Source organism: Plectropomus leopardus, chromosome 24 (assembly GCF_026936395.1).
Source record: "Plectropomus leopardus strain MGB_pleo_1.0 chromosome 24, ASM2693639v1, whole genome shotgun sequence".
Classification (NCBI taxonomy): domain Eukaryota; kingdom Metazoa; phylum Chordata; class Actinopteri; order Perciformes; family Serranidae; genus Plectropomus; species Plectropomus leopardus.
Genome location: NC_142199.1, coordinates 355,001 through 373,606, shown reverse-complemented (window position 1 = coordinate 373,606; position 18,606 = coordinate 355,001). Strand labels below are relative to the sequence as shown.

The following is an 18,606-nucleotide window of genomic DNA, read 5'->3' as shown; positions in this document are numbered from 1 at the left end:
TCGACACAGTAAACAGAAATGTGTCATGGCGGTTTGGAAACTGACGGCGCTCATTTCAAACTGTCTGCAGGGACGTTTAGGAAACTTCCTGCCGCACTAAAACGCCAACGATGTTTTAGGCGTTTGCTAATTTTACGTCCGATTAAACTCACCCCCCCCGCCCCGACCTTAAAATCTGTCCATCAGGATCTGCGAGCCGGCTGCCAGTTGTGGGCGCCGTAGCTGTGCTTTTGGTTGAGCTACCTCGCTGGTGTTACCGCTGATGATGTCATCTTGACCCACAGCGGCAAAAAGGTAGCACTGTCCCTCCCTCTGATCCCCGTCACGCAGAGTGTGAGCTAACAGTCGTTAACGCTGTTGGCTCGTCAAAGAGGTTTTTTTGCAACATATTGCAACGTTTTCAGAGGCGTTTCCAAAATCCAGTGGTGTTTCTTTTCCAAAGATGCCTACAGTAATCTTTCAAGCAGCGTTTGTAATAGAGTTTACAGCAGCGGTGCTAACGAGGTTTACAGCAGTGGTGCTGACAGGGTTTCTAGCAGCAGTTCTAACGGGGTTTACAGCAGCGTTTCGGTCGGGGTTTACAGCAGCGTTTCGGTCGGGGTTTACAGCAGTGGTTCTAGCAGCATTTCGCTCCTAGCTGCGTTCTGGCGGCGGTTCTGGTGGCGGTTCTGGCAGTAATCAAAGCACAGCTGATCTGGGTTGAGTGGTGGGATCATGTGACTCTGGGATTGTGTTTTCTAAAATAAATTAAATGTTTGTTTATATTTATCCACGAGCGTTATGTAGCCCGTAGTGATGTTCTGTGTACAGAGTGTTCTCAGCAGAACGGTTCTGCAGCAGGTGAGAGTGGAACGAGGTGGAAACAGGAAGTGACAGCTCCATCAGGGATCCATTCAGCGAACACAATGAACTCATTACTCTGCTGCGCTGGATTGTTCCATACGGAGGTTTACTTCCTGTGACTGTTCTTCGGGAACGTCAGGAATTCCCGGCTGCAGTCTGTGAGAACATATAAAACACATGAACACGTTTATATATTTCTGCTTTCTTAGACTGAATGTGTTCATTTATTATATCGACTTTTTAAAATGATTTCGTGTCTTTCTTTATAGTGTTTTAAATGTTTATGAAAAGAATAAATAATAAATAAAACCATATTTTTGGTCTGTTTTCATTTTCTTATTTTATTTATTGTATGTATTTGTTTTAACGACTTTCTGATTGTTTAGGGTATTTTAAATGTTAATAATAATTAAAAATAAATAAATAAATAGTACTACGTGCAGCCTCTAGGAGGCGACAGTGAGCGCGGATGTTGGACCGTAGAAGAAGAAGATGCAGCGGTCACCTGATCAGTGATCACCTGACTGAAGCTATCAGAGAACAGAGAACCACCTCGGAGAACAGCAGCAGACCGGTTCTCCTCCGCGGACATGGCGTTCATCACAGCCACCTGGAACCCGCTGGGAGAAGCTTTTTACCGGTGAGTTTGTCTCCGGTGTGCCGGTCTGTGAGCAGCTAGCAGCCTCGGCTAACGTTAGCCGCTAATGTTAGCCGTTAGCTCACCGCAGGTTTAATTTGATATTTATCCTACAGGTGATCGATCAGGTGAGTTTCTGTCACACCGAACTGAGCAAAACACTTTATCCAACCAGAGTCCGCGTTCAGTCGGCGAAACATTGTCGCGAATTTCACCGAGAGACAAAACACCGTTAAAATGTGCGAATTTGAAACGGAGCCTGGTGTGACACAAAAACCGTCACCGTGACGGCAATGTTTGTTTAAGTGTTTATATGTGTTTGCACTAATGTTAAATTAGCGTTTGTGTTTATGTTTTTGTCTGCGTGTGTATGTTTGTATCGTCTGTGTTTGTTTGTGTTTATGTTTATGTTTGTGTTTATGTTTTTGTCTGCGTGTGTATGTTTGTATCGTCTGTGTTTGTTTGTGTTTATGTTTGTGTTTATGTTTTTGTCTGCGGGTGTATGTTTGTATCGTCTGTGTTTGTTTGTGTTTATGTTTATGTTTGTGTTTATGTTTTTGTCTGCGTGTGTATGTTTGTATCGTCTGTGTTTGTTTGTGTTTATGTTTGTGTTTATGTTTTTGTCTGCGTGTGTATGTTTGTATCGTCTGTGTTTGTGTTTATGTTTTTGTCTGCGTGTGTTTGTTTGTATCGTCTGTGTTTGTGTTTATGTTTTTGTCTGCGTGTGTTTGTTTGTATCGTCTGTGTTTGTGTTTATGTTTTTGTCTGCGGGTGTATGTTTGTATCGTCTGTGTTTGTGTTTATGTTTGTGTTTATGTTTTTGTCTGCGTGTATGTTTGTATCGTCTGTGTTTGTGTTTATGTTTTTGTCTGCGTGTGTTTGTTTGTATCGTCTGTGTTTACATGTTTGTGTAAACGTCTGTGTATTCACACGTGTCTCTGCTTGTGTGTCTGCAGTAAGACGGAGCTGTATGAGATGTGTTGGACGTTGAGGGACAGTCTCAGAGACTGTCTCGTGGCTGCAGCTCCGTACGGAGGACCAATCGGTAACCGATGATGATTTCCTGAACGTTCACGCGGTTCACGTGTTCAGATCCACACGTGTTGATTGTATGTTCTGTGTCAGCTCTCCTCAGAGAACCGCACAGACGTTCTCCCAGCTCTCGCCCTCAGTTAGAGATTTATTCTGCGTCTGGAGTCGCCATCGCCAGCTTCCCGGTAAATACACACCTGTCCTCACTGATAACACCTGTCCTCGTTTACAGCACCGGCCACATTAATAATACCTGTCCTCTTTAATGACACCTGTCTTCATTAATAATACTTGTCCCCATTGACTAATGATATGATATAATAATGCTGCAAGTCAGTCATGAGTTGTCTCTGTGTCCCTGTCTTTCTTTTTGTCCTTGTCTGTCTGTCTTTCAGTGGAAAAGTGGTCCTGTGGTCCACCTGGGTTGGACGGTCAGTGATGAGCTGTTGTGTATTCAGGAGGACGGATCAGTTCTGATCTACGACATGTTCGGATCCTTCAAGAGACACTTCAGTATGGGACAGGTCAGTCCCACTAGTTTTACCTGCAGGGACCTGTTCTGTTTTTACCTGCAGGGACCTGTCCTGTTTTTACCTGCAGGGACCTGTTCTGTTTTTACCTGCAGGGACCTGTTCTGTTTTTACCTGCAGGGACCTGTTCTGTTTTTACCTGCAGGGTTAGGTTCTGTTTAGTACTGCAGGGTTAGGTTCTGTTTAGTACTGCAGGGTTAGGTTCTGTTTAGTACTGCAGGGTTAGGTTCTGTTTAGTACTGCAGGGTTAGGTTCTGTTTTTACCTGCAGGGTTAGGTTCTGTTTTTACCTGCAGGGTTAGGTTCTGTTTAGTACTGCAGGGTTAGGTTCTGTTTTTACCTGCAGGGTTAGGTTCTGTTTAGTACTGCAGGGTTAGGTTCTGTTTTTACCTGCAGGGTTAGGTTCTGTTTAGTACTGCAGGGTTAGGTTCTGTTTAGTACTGCAGGGTTAGGTTCTGTTTAGTACTGCAGGGTTAGGTTTTGTTTAATACTGCAGGGTTAGGTTCTGTTTTTACCTACAGGGTACTGTTCTGTTTTAACAGGAAGTGGTCCAGAGTCAGGTGTTAGAGGCCAAAGTGTTCCACTCTCCTTATGGGACAGGTGTTGCCATAGTAACTGGCTCCTCCCGTTTCACCTTGGCAACCAACATCGACGACCTGAAGCTCCGGAGGTTACCTGAAGTCCCAGGTAGCACCTGGTCCACGTCTGTTTGCTCTGTGGCTGTCTCACTCTCTCTTGGTTCTCACTGCCAGGCTGACCATCTGTCCCTCTGCAGGTCTACAGGGGAAACCGTCCTGCTGGGTCGTCCTCACTCAGGACAGACAGACTAAAGTCCTGCTGTCCAACGGACCTGAACTCTACATCCTGGACAACACGTCCTGTACCGCTGTGGTGAGACACTTAGTGGACACTTAACACCTCTGATTAATTGAAAGACTAAATAGAACCCTTTTGTCTCTCTCTGCTCAGAGACAGTTAGAGGGAGACATGAAATAACCTCACCTGTGTGTCTCTCAGTGTCCCCCAGGTCTCAGTCCTCAGGCAGGCAGCATCATCCACATGTCCGTGTCCTTTAGTTATAAGTACCTGGCTCTGTTCACTGACACTGGACTCCTGTGGACGGGCTCCTCCCACCTCCAGGTGAGACACTCCTCTGTCCAATCAGCTGTTAGACCTGACCTGAGGGAGCGGGGTCTGTGTGGACAATGACGTGATTCTCTCTCTGCAGGACAAACTGAGTGAAGTGGACATCAAGAAGACGACGCCTCCCAAACAGATGGTCTGGTACGTTCAACTGTCCTCCTATGTGTCTGCTCATGTTCTTCACCTGTCCACCTCTCTGTCCACTCACCTGTCTCCCCCCTTCTACCTGTGCAGGTGTCGCAGACCAAAGAGTCAGCAGCCGTCTGTGGTGCTGATGTGGGACAGACTGCTCATGGTGGTTGGAGTGTGTCATGACACCATCCAGTATCCTTTAGACCAGATCAGACTGGAACCACAAACCAGTTCAGACTGGAATCACAAACCAGGTCAGACTAGAACCACAAATCAGCTCAGACTGAAACCACAAACCAGTTCACTCAGGGACCACAAACCAGATGAGACAGGTACCCCAAGCCTGAAACTTGTGAGGGTTCTCCTGGAGCCTGATATGTTTTCTCCTGAAACTCGTTATGGTTCTCCTAATGTTTGTTGAGTAGTTCTTAGTTGAAGAACCCTCGCCTGATCGCCAGTGTTCAGGTTCCCTGTTCAACCCTTGACATGATCTAAGGTTCCCCGTAGAGGATCCGTGTGTTCTGGTGGGAGAGCTGGACGGGGTCCGGATCATCAGCTCGACTGGTCAGGAGCTGCTTCAGGAGGTTCCTCTGGTCTGTCAGGACATCTTCAAGATCGCCTCCATGGCCCCGGGAGCTCTGCTGCTGGAGGCCCACCGGGAGTACGAGGTGAGAACCCGTCCTTCTGATGGAACAGCAGAACTCCAGTGCACGTTCCTGCCTCTGATGACGTTCCTTTTGTTCTCAAGTAGAAGTCGAGCCAGAAGGCGGACGAGTACCTGAGGGAGATCAAGGAGCAGAGCATGCTGGGAGAGGCAGTCCGACAGTGTGTGGAGGCGGCAGGACACGAGTACGACTCCAACACCCAGAAGTCCCTGCTGAGGGTGAGAATCTGCACTCTGGGTTCTATATCATTGTTCTGTGTTCTCAAGCAGTGTTTTGGTTTGTTGTTGTTCTGTGTTCTCAGTGTCGTTGTTCTCCTGGTGTTCTCAGTAATGTTCTCTTGGTGTTCTCAGTAATGTTCTCCTGGTGTTCTCAGTAATGTTCTCTTGGTGTTCTCAGTGTCGTTGTTCTCCTGGTGTTCTCAGTAATGTTCTCCTGGTGTTCTCAGTGTCGTTGTTCTCCTGGTGTTCTCAGTAATGTTCTCCTGGTGTTCTCAGTGTCGTTGTTCTCCTGGTGTTCTCAGTAATGTTCTCCTGGTGTTCTCCGTGTCGTTGTTCTCCTGGTGTTCTCAGTAATGTTCTCCTGGTGTTCTCCGTGTCGATGTTCTCCTGGTGTTCTCAGTAATGTTCTCCTGGTGTTCTCCGTGTCGTTGTTCTCCTGGTGTTCTCAGTAATGTTCTCCTGGTGTTCTCAGGCGGCGTCCTTCGGGAAGTGTTTCTTGACGGACTTCAGTGCGGATCCGTTCGTGTCGACCTGCAGAGAACTCCGGGTTCTGAACGCCGTCAGAGAGAGCAGCGTGGGGCTGCCGCTCACACACACTCAGTATCCTCTAACAGGTGCATCATGGGACATGTTGTCTGACAGTCTGTAGTCTGATCTGTGACCAGCTCCTTGACCTCTGACCTCAGATTCAAACAGATGACTCTGCAGGTGCTGATCGACCGGTGAGACATCACACCTGTCTCTGTCTCTCTCACCTGTCTCTGTCTCACACCTGTCTGTCTCTCACGCCTGTCTGTCTCACACCTGTCTGTCTCTCTCACCTGTTTCTGTCTCACACCTGTCTGTCTCTCTCACCTGTTTCTGTCTCACACCTGTCTGTCTCTCTCACCTGTTTCTGTCTCTCTCACCTGTCTCTGTCTCACACCTGTCTGTCTCTCACGCCTGTCTGTCTCACACCTGTCTGTCTCTCACGTCTGTCTGTCTCACACCTGTCTGTCTCTCTCACCTGTTTCTGTCTCACACCTGTCTGTCTCTCTCACCTGTTTCTGTCTCACACCTGTCTGTCTCTCTCACCTGTTTCTGTCTCTCTCACCTGTCTCTGTCTCACACCTGTCTGTCTTTCTCACCTGTTTCTGTCTCTCTCACCTGTTTCTGTCTCACACCTGTCTGTCTCTCTCACCTGTTTCTGTCTCACACCTGTCTGTCTCTCTCACCTGTTTCTGTCTCTCTCACCTGTCTCTGTCTCACACCTGTCTGTCTTTCTCACCTGTTTCTGTCTCTCTCACCTGTTTCTGTCTCACACCTGTCTGTCTCTCTCACCTGTTTCTGTCTCACACCTGTCTGTCTCTCTCACCTGTTTCTGTCTCTCTCACCTGTCTCTGTCTCACACCTGTCTGTCTCTCTCACCTGTTTCTGTCTCTCTCCCCTGTTTCTGTCTCACACCTGTCTGTCTCTCTCACCTGTTTCTGTCTCACACCTGTCTGTCTCTCTCACCTGTTTCTGTCTCTCTCACCTGTCTCTGTCTCACACCTGTCTGTCTTTCTCACCTGTTTCTGTCTCTCTCACCTGTTTCTGTCTCACACCTGTCTGTCTCTCTCACCTGTTTCTGTCTCACACCTGTCTGTCTCTCTCACCTGTTTCTGTCTCTCTCACCTGTCTCTGTCTCACACCTGTCTGTCTTTCTCACCTGTTTCTGTCTCTCTCACCTGTTTCTGTCTCACACCTGTCTGTCTCTCTCACTTGTCTCTCTCTCTCTCTCTCTCTCCTGTCTGTCTCTCAGGTTGGTGTATCGACAGTTTTATCCGTTAGCGATAGAAATCTGTCGTTACCTTAAGATTCCAGATTATCAGGGAGTCAGCCGAGTCCTCAAACACTGGGCCTCCTGCAAGGTAACCTGTCTCACCTGTGCCACCTGTCTCACCCGTCTCACCTGTCTCACCTGTCTCACCCGTCTCACCTGTCTCACCTGTCTCACCTGTGCCACCTGTCTCACCCATCTCACCTGTCTCACCCATCTCACCTGTCTCACCTATCTCACCTGTCTCACCTGTGCAGGTGCAGCAGAAGGACCTATCAGACGAGGCCATAGCGCGGGCGGTGTGTGTGAAGGTGGGAGACTCACCTGGTGTGTCTTACTCTCACATCGCAGCCAAAGCTTACGAGTGTGGACGCACCGAGCTCGCCATCAAGGTAACTGAGCACTGGACCTCATAACACAGACCTGTCCCACCTGTCTGTCTCACCTGTGTCATCCCTCTGTGTCCAGCTGTTGGACTCGGAGGCCCGGTCTCACCTGTCTCTGTCTGTGTCCAGCTGTTGGACTCGGAGGCCCGGTCTCACCTGTCTCTGTCTGTGTCCAGCTGTTGGACTCGGAGGCCCGGTCTCACCTGTCTCTGTCTGTGTCCAGCTGTTGGACTCGGAGGCCCGGTCTCACCTGTCTCTGTCTGTGTCCAGCTGTTGGACTCGGAGGCCCGGTCTCACCTGTCTCTGTCTGTGTCCAGCTGTTGGACTCGGAGGCCCGGTCTCACCTGTCTCTGTCTGTGTCCAGCTGTTGGACTCGGAGGCCCGGTCTCACCTGTCTCTGTCTGTGTCCAGCTGTTGGACTCGGAGGCCCGGTCTCACCTGTCTCTGTCTGTGTCCAGCTGTTGGACTCGGAGGCCCGGTCTGGGGAGCAGGTCCCTCTGCTGCTGAAGATGAAGAGGAGTCAGCTGGCTCTTAGTAAAGCTGTGGAGAGTGGAGACACCGACCTGGGTGAGTGTCCCTAAGCCCCGCTCACCACCTGTTGGCCAGGTGGACGACATCACGCTGATGACATCACTGATGATGTCCCCTGTGTCCTCAGTGTACACGGTGGTGACGTACCTGAAGAACGAGATGAACAGAGGAGACTTCTTCATGACTCTGAGGAACCAGCCGGTCGCTCTCAGCCTCTACAGACAGGTGCTCCTCATCACCTCCTGCTGCTCCTCATCACCTCCTGCTGCTCCTCATCACCTCCTGCTGCTCCTCATCACCTCCTGCTGCTCCTCATCACCTCCTGCTGCTCCTGCTCTTCCTCTTCCTTCTCATCACCTTCTGCTGATCTTTCTGCTCCTCCTATTCTTCCTCATCCTTCTGCTCCTGCTACTCCTCCTGCTCCTCATCACATTCTCATCACATGTTCTTCATTAGAGCAGTACTCTGTGGGAGCAGTACTTCATTAGCGCAGTACTCTGTGGGAGCAGTACTTCATTAGAGCAGTACTCTGTGAGAGCAGTACTTCATTAGCGCAGTACTCTGTGAGAGCAGTACTTCATTAGCGCAGTACTCTGTGGGAGCAGTACTTCATTAGAGCAGTACTTTTTGAGAGCAGTACTTCATTAGCGCAGTACTCAGTGGGAGCAGTACTTCATTAGCGCAGTTCCCTGTAGGAGCAGTACTTCATTAGCGCAGTACTCTGAGAGCAGTACTTCATTAGCGCAGTACTCTGAGAGCAGCACTTCATTAGCGCAGTACTCTGTGAGAGCAGTACTTCATTAGCGCAGTACTCTGTGAGAGCAGTACTTCATTAGCGCAGTACTCTGTGGGAGCAGTACTTCATTAGCGCAGTACTCTGAGAGCAGTACTTCATTAGCGCAGTACTCTGTGGGAGCAGTACTTCATTAGCGCAGTACTCTGTGGGAGCAGTACTTCATTAGCGCAGTACTCTGAGAGCAGTACTTCATTAGCGCAGTACTCTGTGAGAGCAGTACGTCATTAGCGCAGTACTCTGTGGGAGCAGTACTTCATTAGCGCAGTACTCTGTGGGAGCAGTACTTCATTAGCGCAGTACTCTGTGGGAGCAGTACTTCATTAGCGCAGTATTCTGTTGTAGCTGTATTTAATTAGCTCAGTACTCTGAGAGCAGTACTTCATTAGCGCAGTACTCTGTGGGAGCAGTACTTCATTAGCGCAGTACTCTGTGGGAGCAGTACTTCATTAGCGCAGTACTCTGTGGGAGCAGTACTTCATTAGCGCAGTACTCTGAGAGCAGTACGTCATTAGCGCAGTACTCTGTGAGAGCAGTACGTCATTAGCGCAGTACTCTGTGGGAGCAGTACTTCATTAGCGCAGTACTCTGAGAGCAGTGCTTCATTAGCGCAGTACTCTGTGAGAGCAGTACTTCATTAGCGCAGTACTCTGAGAGCAGTGCTTCATTAGCGCAGTACTCTGTGAGAGCAGTACTTCATTAGCGCAGTACTCTGAGAGCAGTGCTTCATTAGCGCAGTACTCTGTGAGAGCAGTACTGCGTTCCCTGTGTGACAGTGCTAATAAAGTTTTGTGTTCAGTTCTGTAAGCTGCAGGAGCAGGACACTCTGAAGGATCTGTATAACCAGGACGACGACCACCAGGAGCTCGCCAACTACTACGTCACCGCCAGCTACAGAGAGAAGGTAACCTCCCCCATCCCCCGTCACCTGTCCCCTGTCCCCTGTCCCCTGTCGCACCACCTGAGAGGAGGGTCTCAGGGTGTCTCTGTGTGTGCAGAGGTTGGAGAGCCGTCTGTCCGTCCTGCAGAGCGCCGTTGATGAATACAATAAGGCGAAGAACGAGTTTTCTGCGAAGGTAAATCTGTTCCTGACAGGAAACAAACATGGAAACAAATTCTGTAATTTTGGCTTTAATCGTCTCAAATTTAAATATTGCGTCTTCAGGCCACAGAGGACGAGATGCGTCTCCTTCGTTTCCAACGCAAACTGGATGATGAGAAAGGGGCGGGGCTTCTGGGACTGTCTCTGCAGGTACATGAAGGGGCGGGGCTAAAAGGTGACAAGGGTGAGTAGTTCAGCTGCCTCACTCTTCAGGTGAGAAACAAAGAGTTAAAATCCTGGAACAGGTGATTGTAACACCTTTATAGATTTATAATAAAAAATACTTTTTTCTGTTAGAGTACTTTATTTAATTTTACAAACACAGAACAAAACTTTTTCAACTTTATTAGAAATGTACTCAATTTTACTTGTAAAAGTACTTTGTTTAACTTTATTAGAACAGTACTTATTTAACTGTATTATAAAAGTACTTTATTTGATTGTAATTCCTTCAGGTTATTTCTTAATTTGAAAAATGGTTACCTGCCAGCCTTTGATGTCACTTCCTGTTTGTGCAGGCCACCATGGAGGCTCTGCTGGCGTTAGGACTCCACAAACAAGCGGAGCAACTTTACAGAGACTTCAGAGTACCTGACAAACGGTGATGTCACTGCTCGCTCTGCTGTGATTGGCTGAAGCACTCCCAGTTTACCTGTAAGACTAACGAGCCTGTTTCTCCTGTCTTACCTGTCTCACCTGTGCAGATACTGGTGGTTAAAACTGAAGTCTCTGGCTGAGAAGGAGGAGTGGGACGAGTTAGAGAAGTTCTCGAAGAGCAAGAAGTCTCCTATTGGCTACCTGGTAAGAAGAACCCGGCCCCGTGTCACCTGCCGTTTTAAAAAAAGATTTAAAGATAAAACTACATTTCCCATGATTCTCCAGGCGTTTGTTGAAGTTTGCATGAAGAATAATAACAAGTATGAAGCCAAGAAGTACGTTTCCAAGGTAACACCTGAGCAGAAGGTCAAAGCTCACCTGTCCATCAGGTAAGGCTCACAGCACCTGTGACATCATCACACAGGTGAGACCTGACCAATCAGGTGGCTCCTCATCTTCTTCTCTTCCTGCCAGTGACCTGGAGGGTGCGGCAGACGCTGCGATCGAACGCAAGAACGAGGCCGAGATGGGGGCGGTCCTCTCCAGATGCCCCGCCTCCGACCGCCTGCTGATTGACAGGTTGAACCGAGCTCGAGCTGCCGTCGTCAAAAAGTGATCCTCCATTCAGAGAGTATGTACAGAGACAGCAGATGGTCTGCTGCCAAAAAGTGATCCTCAGCTTACCTTCTGATTGGTTCTCAGAGCAGGCGTTACTATAGCAACTGGAGTTGTATCTTCGTCATGTGCTTTAATGTCAAAACTGATGATCACATTATTGATCTGTGGTAATAAATAATGTTTGATTATTGATCACTCAGCTGATTTTACTTTGAAGTCTGAACTTTTCTGCCTCTGTTTCAGCCGTAGTTCAGCCGGAGTTCAGCCGTAGTTCAGCCGGAGTTCAGCCGGAGTTCAGCTGTAGTTCAGCCGGAGTTCAGCTGTAGTTCAGCCGTAGTTCAGCTGTAGTTCAGCTGTAGTTCAGCCGTAGTTCAGCCGTAGTTCAGCCGGAGTTCAGCTGTAGTTCAGCCGTAGTTCAGCTGTAGTTCAGCCGTAGTTCAGCCGGAGTTCAGCCGTAGTTCAGCCGTGACTCAGCCGGAGTTCAGCCGTAGTTCAGCCGGAGTTCAGCTGTAGTTCAGCCCCCCCTTATCTGTAAAACTCACTCCTTTTTTCTTTTTTCTTCTTTCACTTTTCCAGTTTTTGTTTTCTGCCTTTTACTGTCACATTTTATTTCTGTTTTTACTTTGATCATTTGAGTTTTGGTTTCTTTTCTTTTGCTTATATTTGTTTCAATTTTCCTTGAAGCTTCATTGTCTATAGGAAGTTGTCTCTGGAGCTTTCAGCCACGTCTCTTGGTCTTCCTCGGTGGAAAGAGGTGCTTTATTTACATCTTTTTAAATGTTCTATGAGTGATTCAGATTTAATGAATAAATAACTTTTTGCCAATCCTGCAGGGTGATTTTAGGAGAGCGTGTAGGTTTGGAGGACACGTTTTCTTTAAAAATTGCAAAAAGATGAAATAAGTTGCCAAAAAAAAAATTGCTCAAAAATCTTTGGTAACATAGAAAAATCCTGCCATTTAAAGTTGTCTCGTCCTCCCTTAAAGCCAAGATAAAACCATCATCCCCACCCCACCACACACACACACACACACACACACACACACACACACACACACACACACACACACAAATTACTTTTTAAATATTTAACTCTAATCTAGTTTTGGTTTTGGATGGTTCAGCAAAGGTCGTTTCAGAGATTGAATGGCCTTTAAAGTCCTGGAAAAGTCCTGGAAATGCATTAGTAAAAACATGAATGAACCTTGTGATAAAACATGTAGTATAAAAGAAAATTAAAGTAATTAAATTAAATTAAATTAAATTATAAATAAAAAAACGTTTAAATAACAACCTGAAGTTCTCAGTTCTGCCACACGGAGGCGACGCGTTAATCATTTTTATTACAGAAAATTGAAACTGAATAAAATCTGTATTTAATCATTTCATTTGGATTTGATAGACAAAAACTGTATCAGTAAACTTTCAATTTTATCGATTATTTGAAAAGAATTTTTATCAGTTTCACATCATAATTAATCATTATTGATAAATTGTCTTTAGTTTGTTAATTATTTTAAAGTCTAAATATTTAATCAGTTTTATTGAATATTTTAATAGTTTTTTAATCTATTTCACGTCATAATAAATGTAAATGTAAATATGTAATCAGTGTTAATGAGTTTGGTCTTTGGTGTATGGACCGTATCAATATTCATGATCGATTATAAAGCCGGTCTGTGAGCTCAGTCGGGGTCAGGCGGTTTTGGGGGGCGGAGCTACCGGATCTTGCTCCGGTGCAAAGTACTGAAAGTACTTTAAATCCCGCAGAGTGAAGTACTGCAGAAGGTGAGTGTGCTTGTTTTTTAAACTGTGATTTTAAAGACTTTCCTTGAAGAACCAAAAAATCAGCCGATTTAAAGGGCCAGCGTTTGTGCGGAAGTGCACGGTGTAGAAGTCACGTGACTGAAATAATTTAAGAAATAGCTCAACATCGGTGTTCATACATGCACCAAAAACTGCACCAAAAACTGCACCAAAAACTGCACCGAACTGCGCTAAATGAACCTTTCCCCCGCTAACAGAGAGCTGCGTGTGTGTAAAAGTACTCGTTCATTGTGGCATGAAGGCAAAGCTGCGCTGTTGTTGTGTTTAAGAGAAGCTTTAACTTCAGTGTAAAGTCTGCAGTTTGACTCCAGCAGCAGCTCATGTGCTCAGAAGCAAGGCAGCAACAAAAAGTGACGGACTGTAAACGGAGTCTGGTTTGAGAGAGTTGAGATACACTTTAACTGACCTGAACTGCAGTATCATGAGACTAAAGCAGTATAATGTGCAGTAATCATGCCCTGTGCATATAGTATTTTAGTGTTATGGAATGTAATGTGTAATTATAAACTTTAGGTAGTATACAGTGTACTGCATGAATTGTGGACTATTATTATATGTAATACTACGGAGAAAAACATGCAGCATCTTAATGTGGTGTATGTTTATATAGTGGTACATGAACTTAAATGTGAAACATAGTTAAATATTTAGAAACATTTGTAATGTAACACAATTGTAACATGAAGTTTTCGTACTAAATAATAATAATAATTATTATTATGATTATTAATATTAATGTAGTAATATGTAGTACTCACTGTAGTGTGTTATTAATAATTTATATCATGGTATGTTATGTATGTGATTGTAACGTGAAGTGTTAATAAGTATATAGTTGTACACTTTTCTACTATAATATGAAGTAATATAGTATGTAGTCCTCACTATTGTGTGTTATTAGTACTTTATACGATGTATGTTATGTACTCTAATGTGTAACATGTAGTAGTTTAATATTTAGTAATGTGCAGTATGTTATGTATGTAGTACAGTGTATAGTACTTTGCTGTACACTTTACCACTCCAAGATGTACTAATGTAGTATGTAATACACTCTTTAGTATTGTTATACAGTGCTTTTATTTTCCAACCTTTACTGTATTTAAGATCTATAGGTCTTCTGTTGTTTCCATGGAAACAGTGAGTGAAGGGACTCCTCTTCTGTGATTGGCCCAGACAGACAGGTGATAATGTCATCGTTGAAGGTCGAGTGCGTGGTGAAGGCGGACGCTCAGATTGGCGAAGGGCCGGTGTGGGAGGAGTCAGAGCAGACACTGCTGTTTGTTGACATCAGCGGGCGGAAAGTCCACCGCTGGAGTCCGACGACCAATCAGATCCAGTCTGTGGAGACAGGTCGGCCAATCGGGAGAGATTATCCATTCATTTAAAAAGAAAGAATTTGAAGGGTCACACCTGTCCATCTGTCCTCAGGTGACATGGTGGGGTTCGCGGTACCTCGCAGGTCAGGTGGTTACATGGCAGGCGTGGGTCGCAGCATCGTGGCTGTTGATTGGTCGACTCAGAAGATGACGCCGTTGGTGGAGGTCGACGAGGACAAACCAAACAACCGACTGAACGACGGGAAGGTGGATCCGACCGGACGCCTGCTGGCAGGTCAGTCAGGTTACCTGCAGGATCGACTTGACTATACAGATCAGATTTTGGTGGTCAGAGGTCACTGTGACCTCACATCTAGCTGATTTTTTATGAATGCAGTGTCCTCAAATTTGGCACAAACATCCACTTTGACTCCAGGATGAACTGAATTAAATCTAGTCCATCTTTGAGTCCACTTGGACTCAAAGATGGACTGATTAGATTTTGGCAATCAAAGGTCACTGGGAACATGCATCAGTGTCATTATCATGAAGTGGACATCTCAAGAATACCTTGAGGGAACTTCCTCAAATTTTGCACAAACGTCCACTTGACTCAAGAATGACATGATTAGAATTTGGTGGACAAAGGTCAGTGGGAAATGGTGTCTGTCCCAGACACGAGAACGTGATCTCTCAAGAATGTCTTGAGAACTTCCTCAAATTTGGCACACACGTCCACTTAGACTCAAAGATGAACTGAGTAGAATTTGAAGGTCAAAGGTCACTGCGACCTCACAAAACATGTTTTTGGCACCAACTCAAGAATTCGTATGCTGATTGTGTCTCAGGTACGATGGGGAAGGAGGCGCGACCTGCGGTGGTTTCCAAGCACCAGGGATCTCTGTTCTCTGTGACCTCTGACCTCACCGTGACCAAACACCTGAGCCAGGTAACCTCACCTGTCTGTCTCACCGTGACCTCTGACCTCACCGTCTCCAAACACCTGGTGGCCAGGTGACCTCACCTGTCTGTGCCTGTCCCTCTCTCAGGTGGACATATCTAATGGGATGGACTGGTCTTTGGATCAGAGGACGTTTTACTACATTGACAGTTTGGCTCTGACCGTCGACGCCTTCGACTACGACCCAAACACCGGAGGCATCGGTAACTGTGTACTTATATTACAGTGCACGTGTGTATTTATACCCCGGTATATATATGACGGGTGTGTGTTGCCTAGGTAACCGTCGTGTGTTGTATCGTATGGAGGAGGGGGAGGGGCTTCCAGATGGGATGACGGTGGACGCAGAAGGTCGTATCTGGGTGGCCTGTTACAATGGAGGACGAGTCATCCACATCGACCCTGCTACTGGTTAGTTATACTGGTTTTACTGATTAAAGTGTTGTTGCTGATCAGTTAAACTGGTTTTTCTGGTTATACTGTTGCTAATGGTTAGTCATACTGGTCGTCCTGGTAAAGGTCCACTTTATGCGGTGCTTCTGGATTAGAGATGACCTGTGGTGTGCTCTCAGGTGTGCGTCTGCAGACGGTCTCTCTGCCGGTGATGAAGACCACCTCGTGTTGTTTTGGAGGTCCGGACTACTCTGACCTCTACGTGACCTCAGCAAGTCTGGGCCTCGACCAGTCAGAGAGGAGACAGCAGCCGCTGGCTGGAGGCACCTTCAGGGTGAGACTCAACTGTATCTGACTTACCTGTGTCCCTGACTCACCTGTATCTGACTCACTGTCATACACCTGGTTGAGGTTGACGGTCTTTATGTGACCCTACAGGTGACCGGACTCGGGATCAAAGGTCGCCCTTCAAACTCGTTCTCTGGATAATCGTCATTAGAGTGAAACAGCCAGTCACAGCGCGGCTCACCTGCAGGAAGTGATTAAATGATTGATTAGCCCTCACTGTCAATAATGTGATTAATAATTAGTGTTGATTTTGACAAAATGTTTGTAGCAGTGTATAACTTTATATAAATAAATAAATAAATGACAACGAGACGGCCAATCAGAGCTAAGAAAACAGCAACACTGAGGGTCAACAGCCAATCAGAGCCCAGTGTGTCATCCATATTCTTTCATGTAATGTTCTTATAACGAGTGAAATAAAATAAAACGTAAGAGATATCAGAACAGGTAGTGTTTAAGATCTGCAGCTGAGGATCATGGGTAATGTAATTAGGAATAAACATGAGCTCATTTCACCGGAAGACGGAGTGATCTGGGTTTGAGACTTTATGGATACGTTTTTTGTGTGTGTGTGTGTGTGTGTGTGTAAATGTTTCCCACCTGCAGAGAACCATCAGGAAAATTCCAGGTAATTTTCATTTTTATTATCTATATGTTAAAAAATGTTGCTAGATGTCACTAACATTATTTTCATATTTACCAGACGCTACAGTGAGTTACAAGGTTATATTTTAACAAGCCAGTTTATTTCCTTTAGCTCCACTCTCAGGTATGTTAAAGGTAAGTTTTGTGTTTTTCAACCTGGAAATTTGGGAACGTTCTCACCGTCACTGTCCATCCACTCAAAGTGTTTCTTTGCATAAAGAGATTAAGCAATAAATGTATGTATCCACGCTCCACTTTGAATAACGTACAGAAGAACTTAAAACTGTCTGAGCTGATCGCTATGGGGGAATTTAAGTCACTTTTAAAAGGTCGAGAAAATAGCACTATCGGTCAGTGTGACTGCTGCTCCAATGATACCTGAAATCTGATGATTGCACTTTTTGCAATTTAACTGGAGATTATGTTGCTCTTTGTATTGTGTGATAGTTGTATTTGTCTGTCTGTATTTGTTGTTGTAATCTTGTTTTAAGCTGCCCTCTTAGCCAGGTCACTCTTGAAAAAGAGATTTTAATCCTCAATGAGTCCTTTACCTTGTTTAATAAAGGATGTATATATATATATATATATATATATATATATATATATATATATATATATATATATATATATATATAATGTGGTCAAAGGTCACTGTGACATTGTGTCTGTCTCATCCTTGTGATTGTGATAAATCAACAGTGCCTGAATGGGAGAATTAACTTAAATTTGGCACAAACGTCCACTCACAATTAAGACTTAAGTGATTAAAACTCAATGGTTGAAGGGCACTGTGATCTTGCATTTGTTTCATTCACATGACCGTAATTCCTCGAGAACACCATGAAGAGGGAATGTCTTCAGATTTAGCACGAATGTCCATTTGGACAACAATAAACAGATTAGTATTTAGTGTTTGAAGGTCACTGTGATATATCGTATTCACAAGAATTAAACTAAAGCATGGTCGCAGTGACCTTCAACCACCAAATTCAAACCACTTCATTCTTGATTTCAGGTGGAAGTTTGTGCCAAATACAAGGAAACTCACTCAGTGCGTTCTTGAAATATCGCCTTTATGAGAAAGGGACGGACTGTGACAGAGACAAAACAAAAATAATAGTAGTGAAGTATTTAACAGAAAGCTCTATCTCTGTAGGGATCCAGTAGAATAACAATCTGAGCCTGTCGGTGACAAAAACAAACCCTTTGAGTGGACGTACACTGACTTTCAACAAAAAAAAAAATCTTGTTCCCATTAGTTACGTATACACAAAAACGTGGGAAAATAGGGTCCCGGTTGAAAAATGGCCTTTAATATCAGAGTAATAACAGCATTAAACTGACAGTTGTGATGTAGATGGTGCGTTTTTATTCACACCACCGAGTGCAGAATCACCAACAACCAACAAACACTGAACAGTACGAGCAACGCTAACCAGCTTTCTAGAAAATGTATGTACACGTAGAAAACTTTGTGCTGTTTTTCTTTTTTGTCTTGAAATGAATAGGGTCTGAAATAAAGAAAGCGAGACGGGGGACAGGAGGGTGATGCACGACTGCCAGATCGGACACTTCAGTCACTGTCTTCAGTTTGAGACCAGACCCTCCACAGGACATCTGGGACTCCAGGTCTGTCAGGGGTTGGTCCGAAGATGTCCAGGTCTTTCTGTGTGGGTCCGTCCATCTTTTTACAGGTGTGTCTCTTTGGGTCCGTCCAGGTGTGTCCCAACCCGAGCCTCACCAGCTGACTGACCTCAGTTTATCGTCTGTTATTTTTAAGACTGTGTTCATGTTGGAGGGAGAACTGGTCAAGCTAAGCGGCGTTCTCTTGTTTTGTTGTCTGCTACAGCGTCCCCCCAGACAAGACCAGAATTCTGTCTTCTTTTTTTTTTTGCTCCAAGACATTTGAGGCAGTTTTTCCAGTCGGTGTTCCTACTGGTTTGGCTCTGGTACTAACAGGCTTACAGCAGGACTTCGGAGGAAATGAAAGGTCCAGGTTCAGGACAGTGTGTCAGAGTCCCAGATAACCAGAGTTTGGCAAAGATTTTCTTCTTGCTAACACTGTTTTCTGTTTAGAAAGGGTGATGCGA

The 18,606-nt window shown here is 45.5% G+C and overlaps 3 protein-coding genes across 9 annotated transcripts in view; 2 read left to right on the top strand and 1 right to left on the bottom strand.

The window, feature by feature from the left end:
• Positions 1–1,323: 1,323 nt before the first annotated feature.
• vps16 (VPS16 core subunit of CORVET and HOPS complexes) lies at positions 1,324–11,591 on the top strand. 5 transcript variants are annotated; one of them, XR_015775952.1, is made up of 26 exons: positions 1,324–1,483; positions 2,437–2,525; positions 2,606–2,697; positions 2,908–3,036; positions 3,584–3,728; positions 3,817–3,932; positions 4,059–4,181; positions 4,270–4,325; positions 4,419–4,508; positions 4,813–4,984; positions 5,068–5,199; positions 5,672–5,799; positions 5,886–5,921; positions 6,980–7,088; positions 7,255–7,389; positions 7,842–7,950; positions 8,042–8,139; positions 9,507–9,611; positions 9,706–9,783; positions 9,873–9,959; positions 10,328–10,410; positions 10,514–10,610; positions 10,692–10,795; positions 10,881–11,037; positions 11,268–11,314; positions 11,491–11,511. XR_015775952.1 is itself a non-coding variant. In XM_088074865.1 (25 exons), exons 1-24 carry the CDS (start codon positions 1,434–1,436, stop codon positions 11,020–11,022), a joined length of 2,505 nt encoding a protein of 834 aa, XP_087930991.1. In that variant the 5' UTR covers positions 1,324–1,433; the 3' UTR covers positions 11,023–11,037; positions 11,455–11,591. The 5 variants fall into 5 exon arrangements, 4 of the variants coding, with proteins under 4 accessions (XP_087930991.1, XP_087930992.1, XP_087930993.1 ...); XM_088074865.1 differs by lacking the exon at positions 11,268–11,314 and having other exon boundaries at positions 11,455–11,591; XM_088074866.1 differs by lacking the exon at positions 11,268–11,314 and having other exon boundaries at positions 11,466–11,535.
• Positions 11,592–11,644: 53 nt separating this feature from the next.
• rgn (regucalcin) lies at positions 11,645–16,392 on the top strand. Of its 3 annotated transcripts, none has more exons than XM_088074869.1 (8): positions 11,645–11,778; positions 14,027–14,203; positions 14,282–14,464; positions 15,018–15,118; positions 15,219–15,333; positions 15,410–15,541; positions 15,703–15,857; positions 15,962–16,392. In XM_088074869.1, the coding sequence occupies exons 2-8, from the start codon at positions 14,041–14,043 to the stop codon at positions 16,010–16,012; spliced, it is 900 nt and encodes a 299-aa protein (XP_087930995.1). In that variant the 5' UTR covers positions 11,645–11,778; positions 14,027–14,040; the 3' UTR covers positions 16,013–16,392. The 3 variants fall into 3 exon arrangements, with proteins under 3 accessions (XP_087930995.1, XP_042369240.2, XP_087930996.1); XM_042513306.2 differs by lacking the exon at positions 11,645–11,778 and adding an exon at positions 12,157–12,811 and having other exon boundaries at positions 13,958–14,203; XM_088074870.1 differs by lacking the exon at positions 11,645–11,778 and adding an exon at positions 12,158–12,811.
• A 1,470-nt stretch (positions 16,393–17,862) lies between these two features.
• fmnl2b (formin-like 2b) overlaps positions 17,863–18,606 on the bottom strand; it is a 16,217-nt gene continuing 15,473 nt past the window's right edge. Inside the window, 1 exon segment of the mRNA XM_088074863.1 lies at positions 17,863–18,606. This exon segment is cut by the window's right edge and continues 1,094 nt beyond it. The gene's annotated coding sequence lies outside the window, so the exon portion shown is untranslated.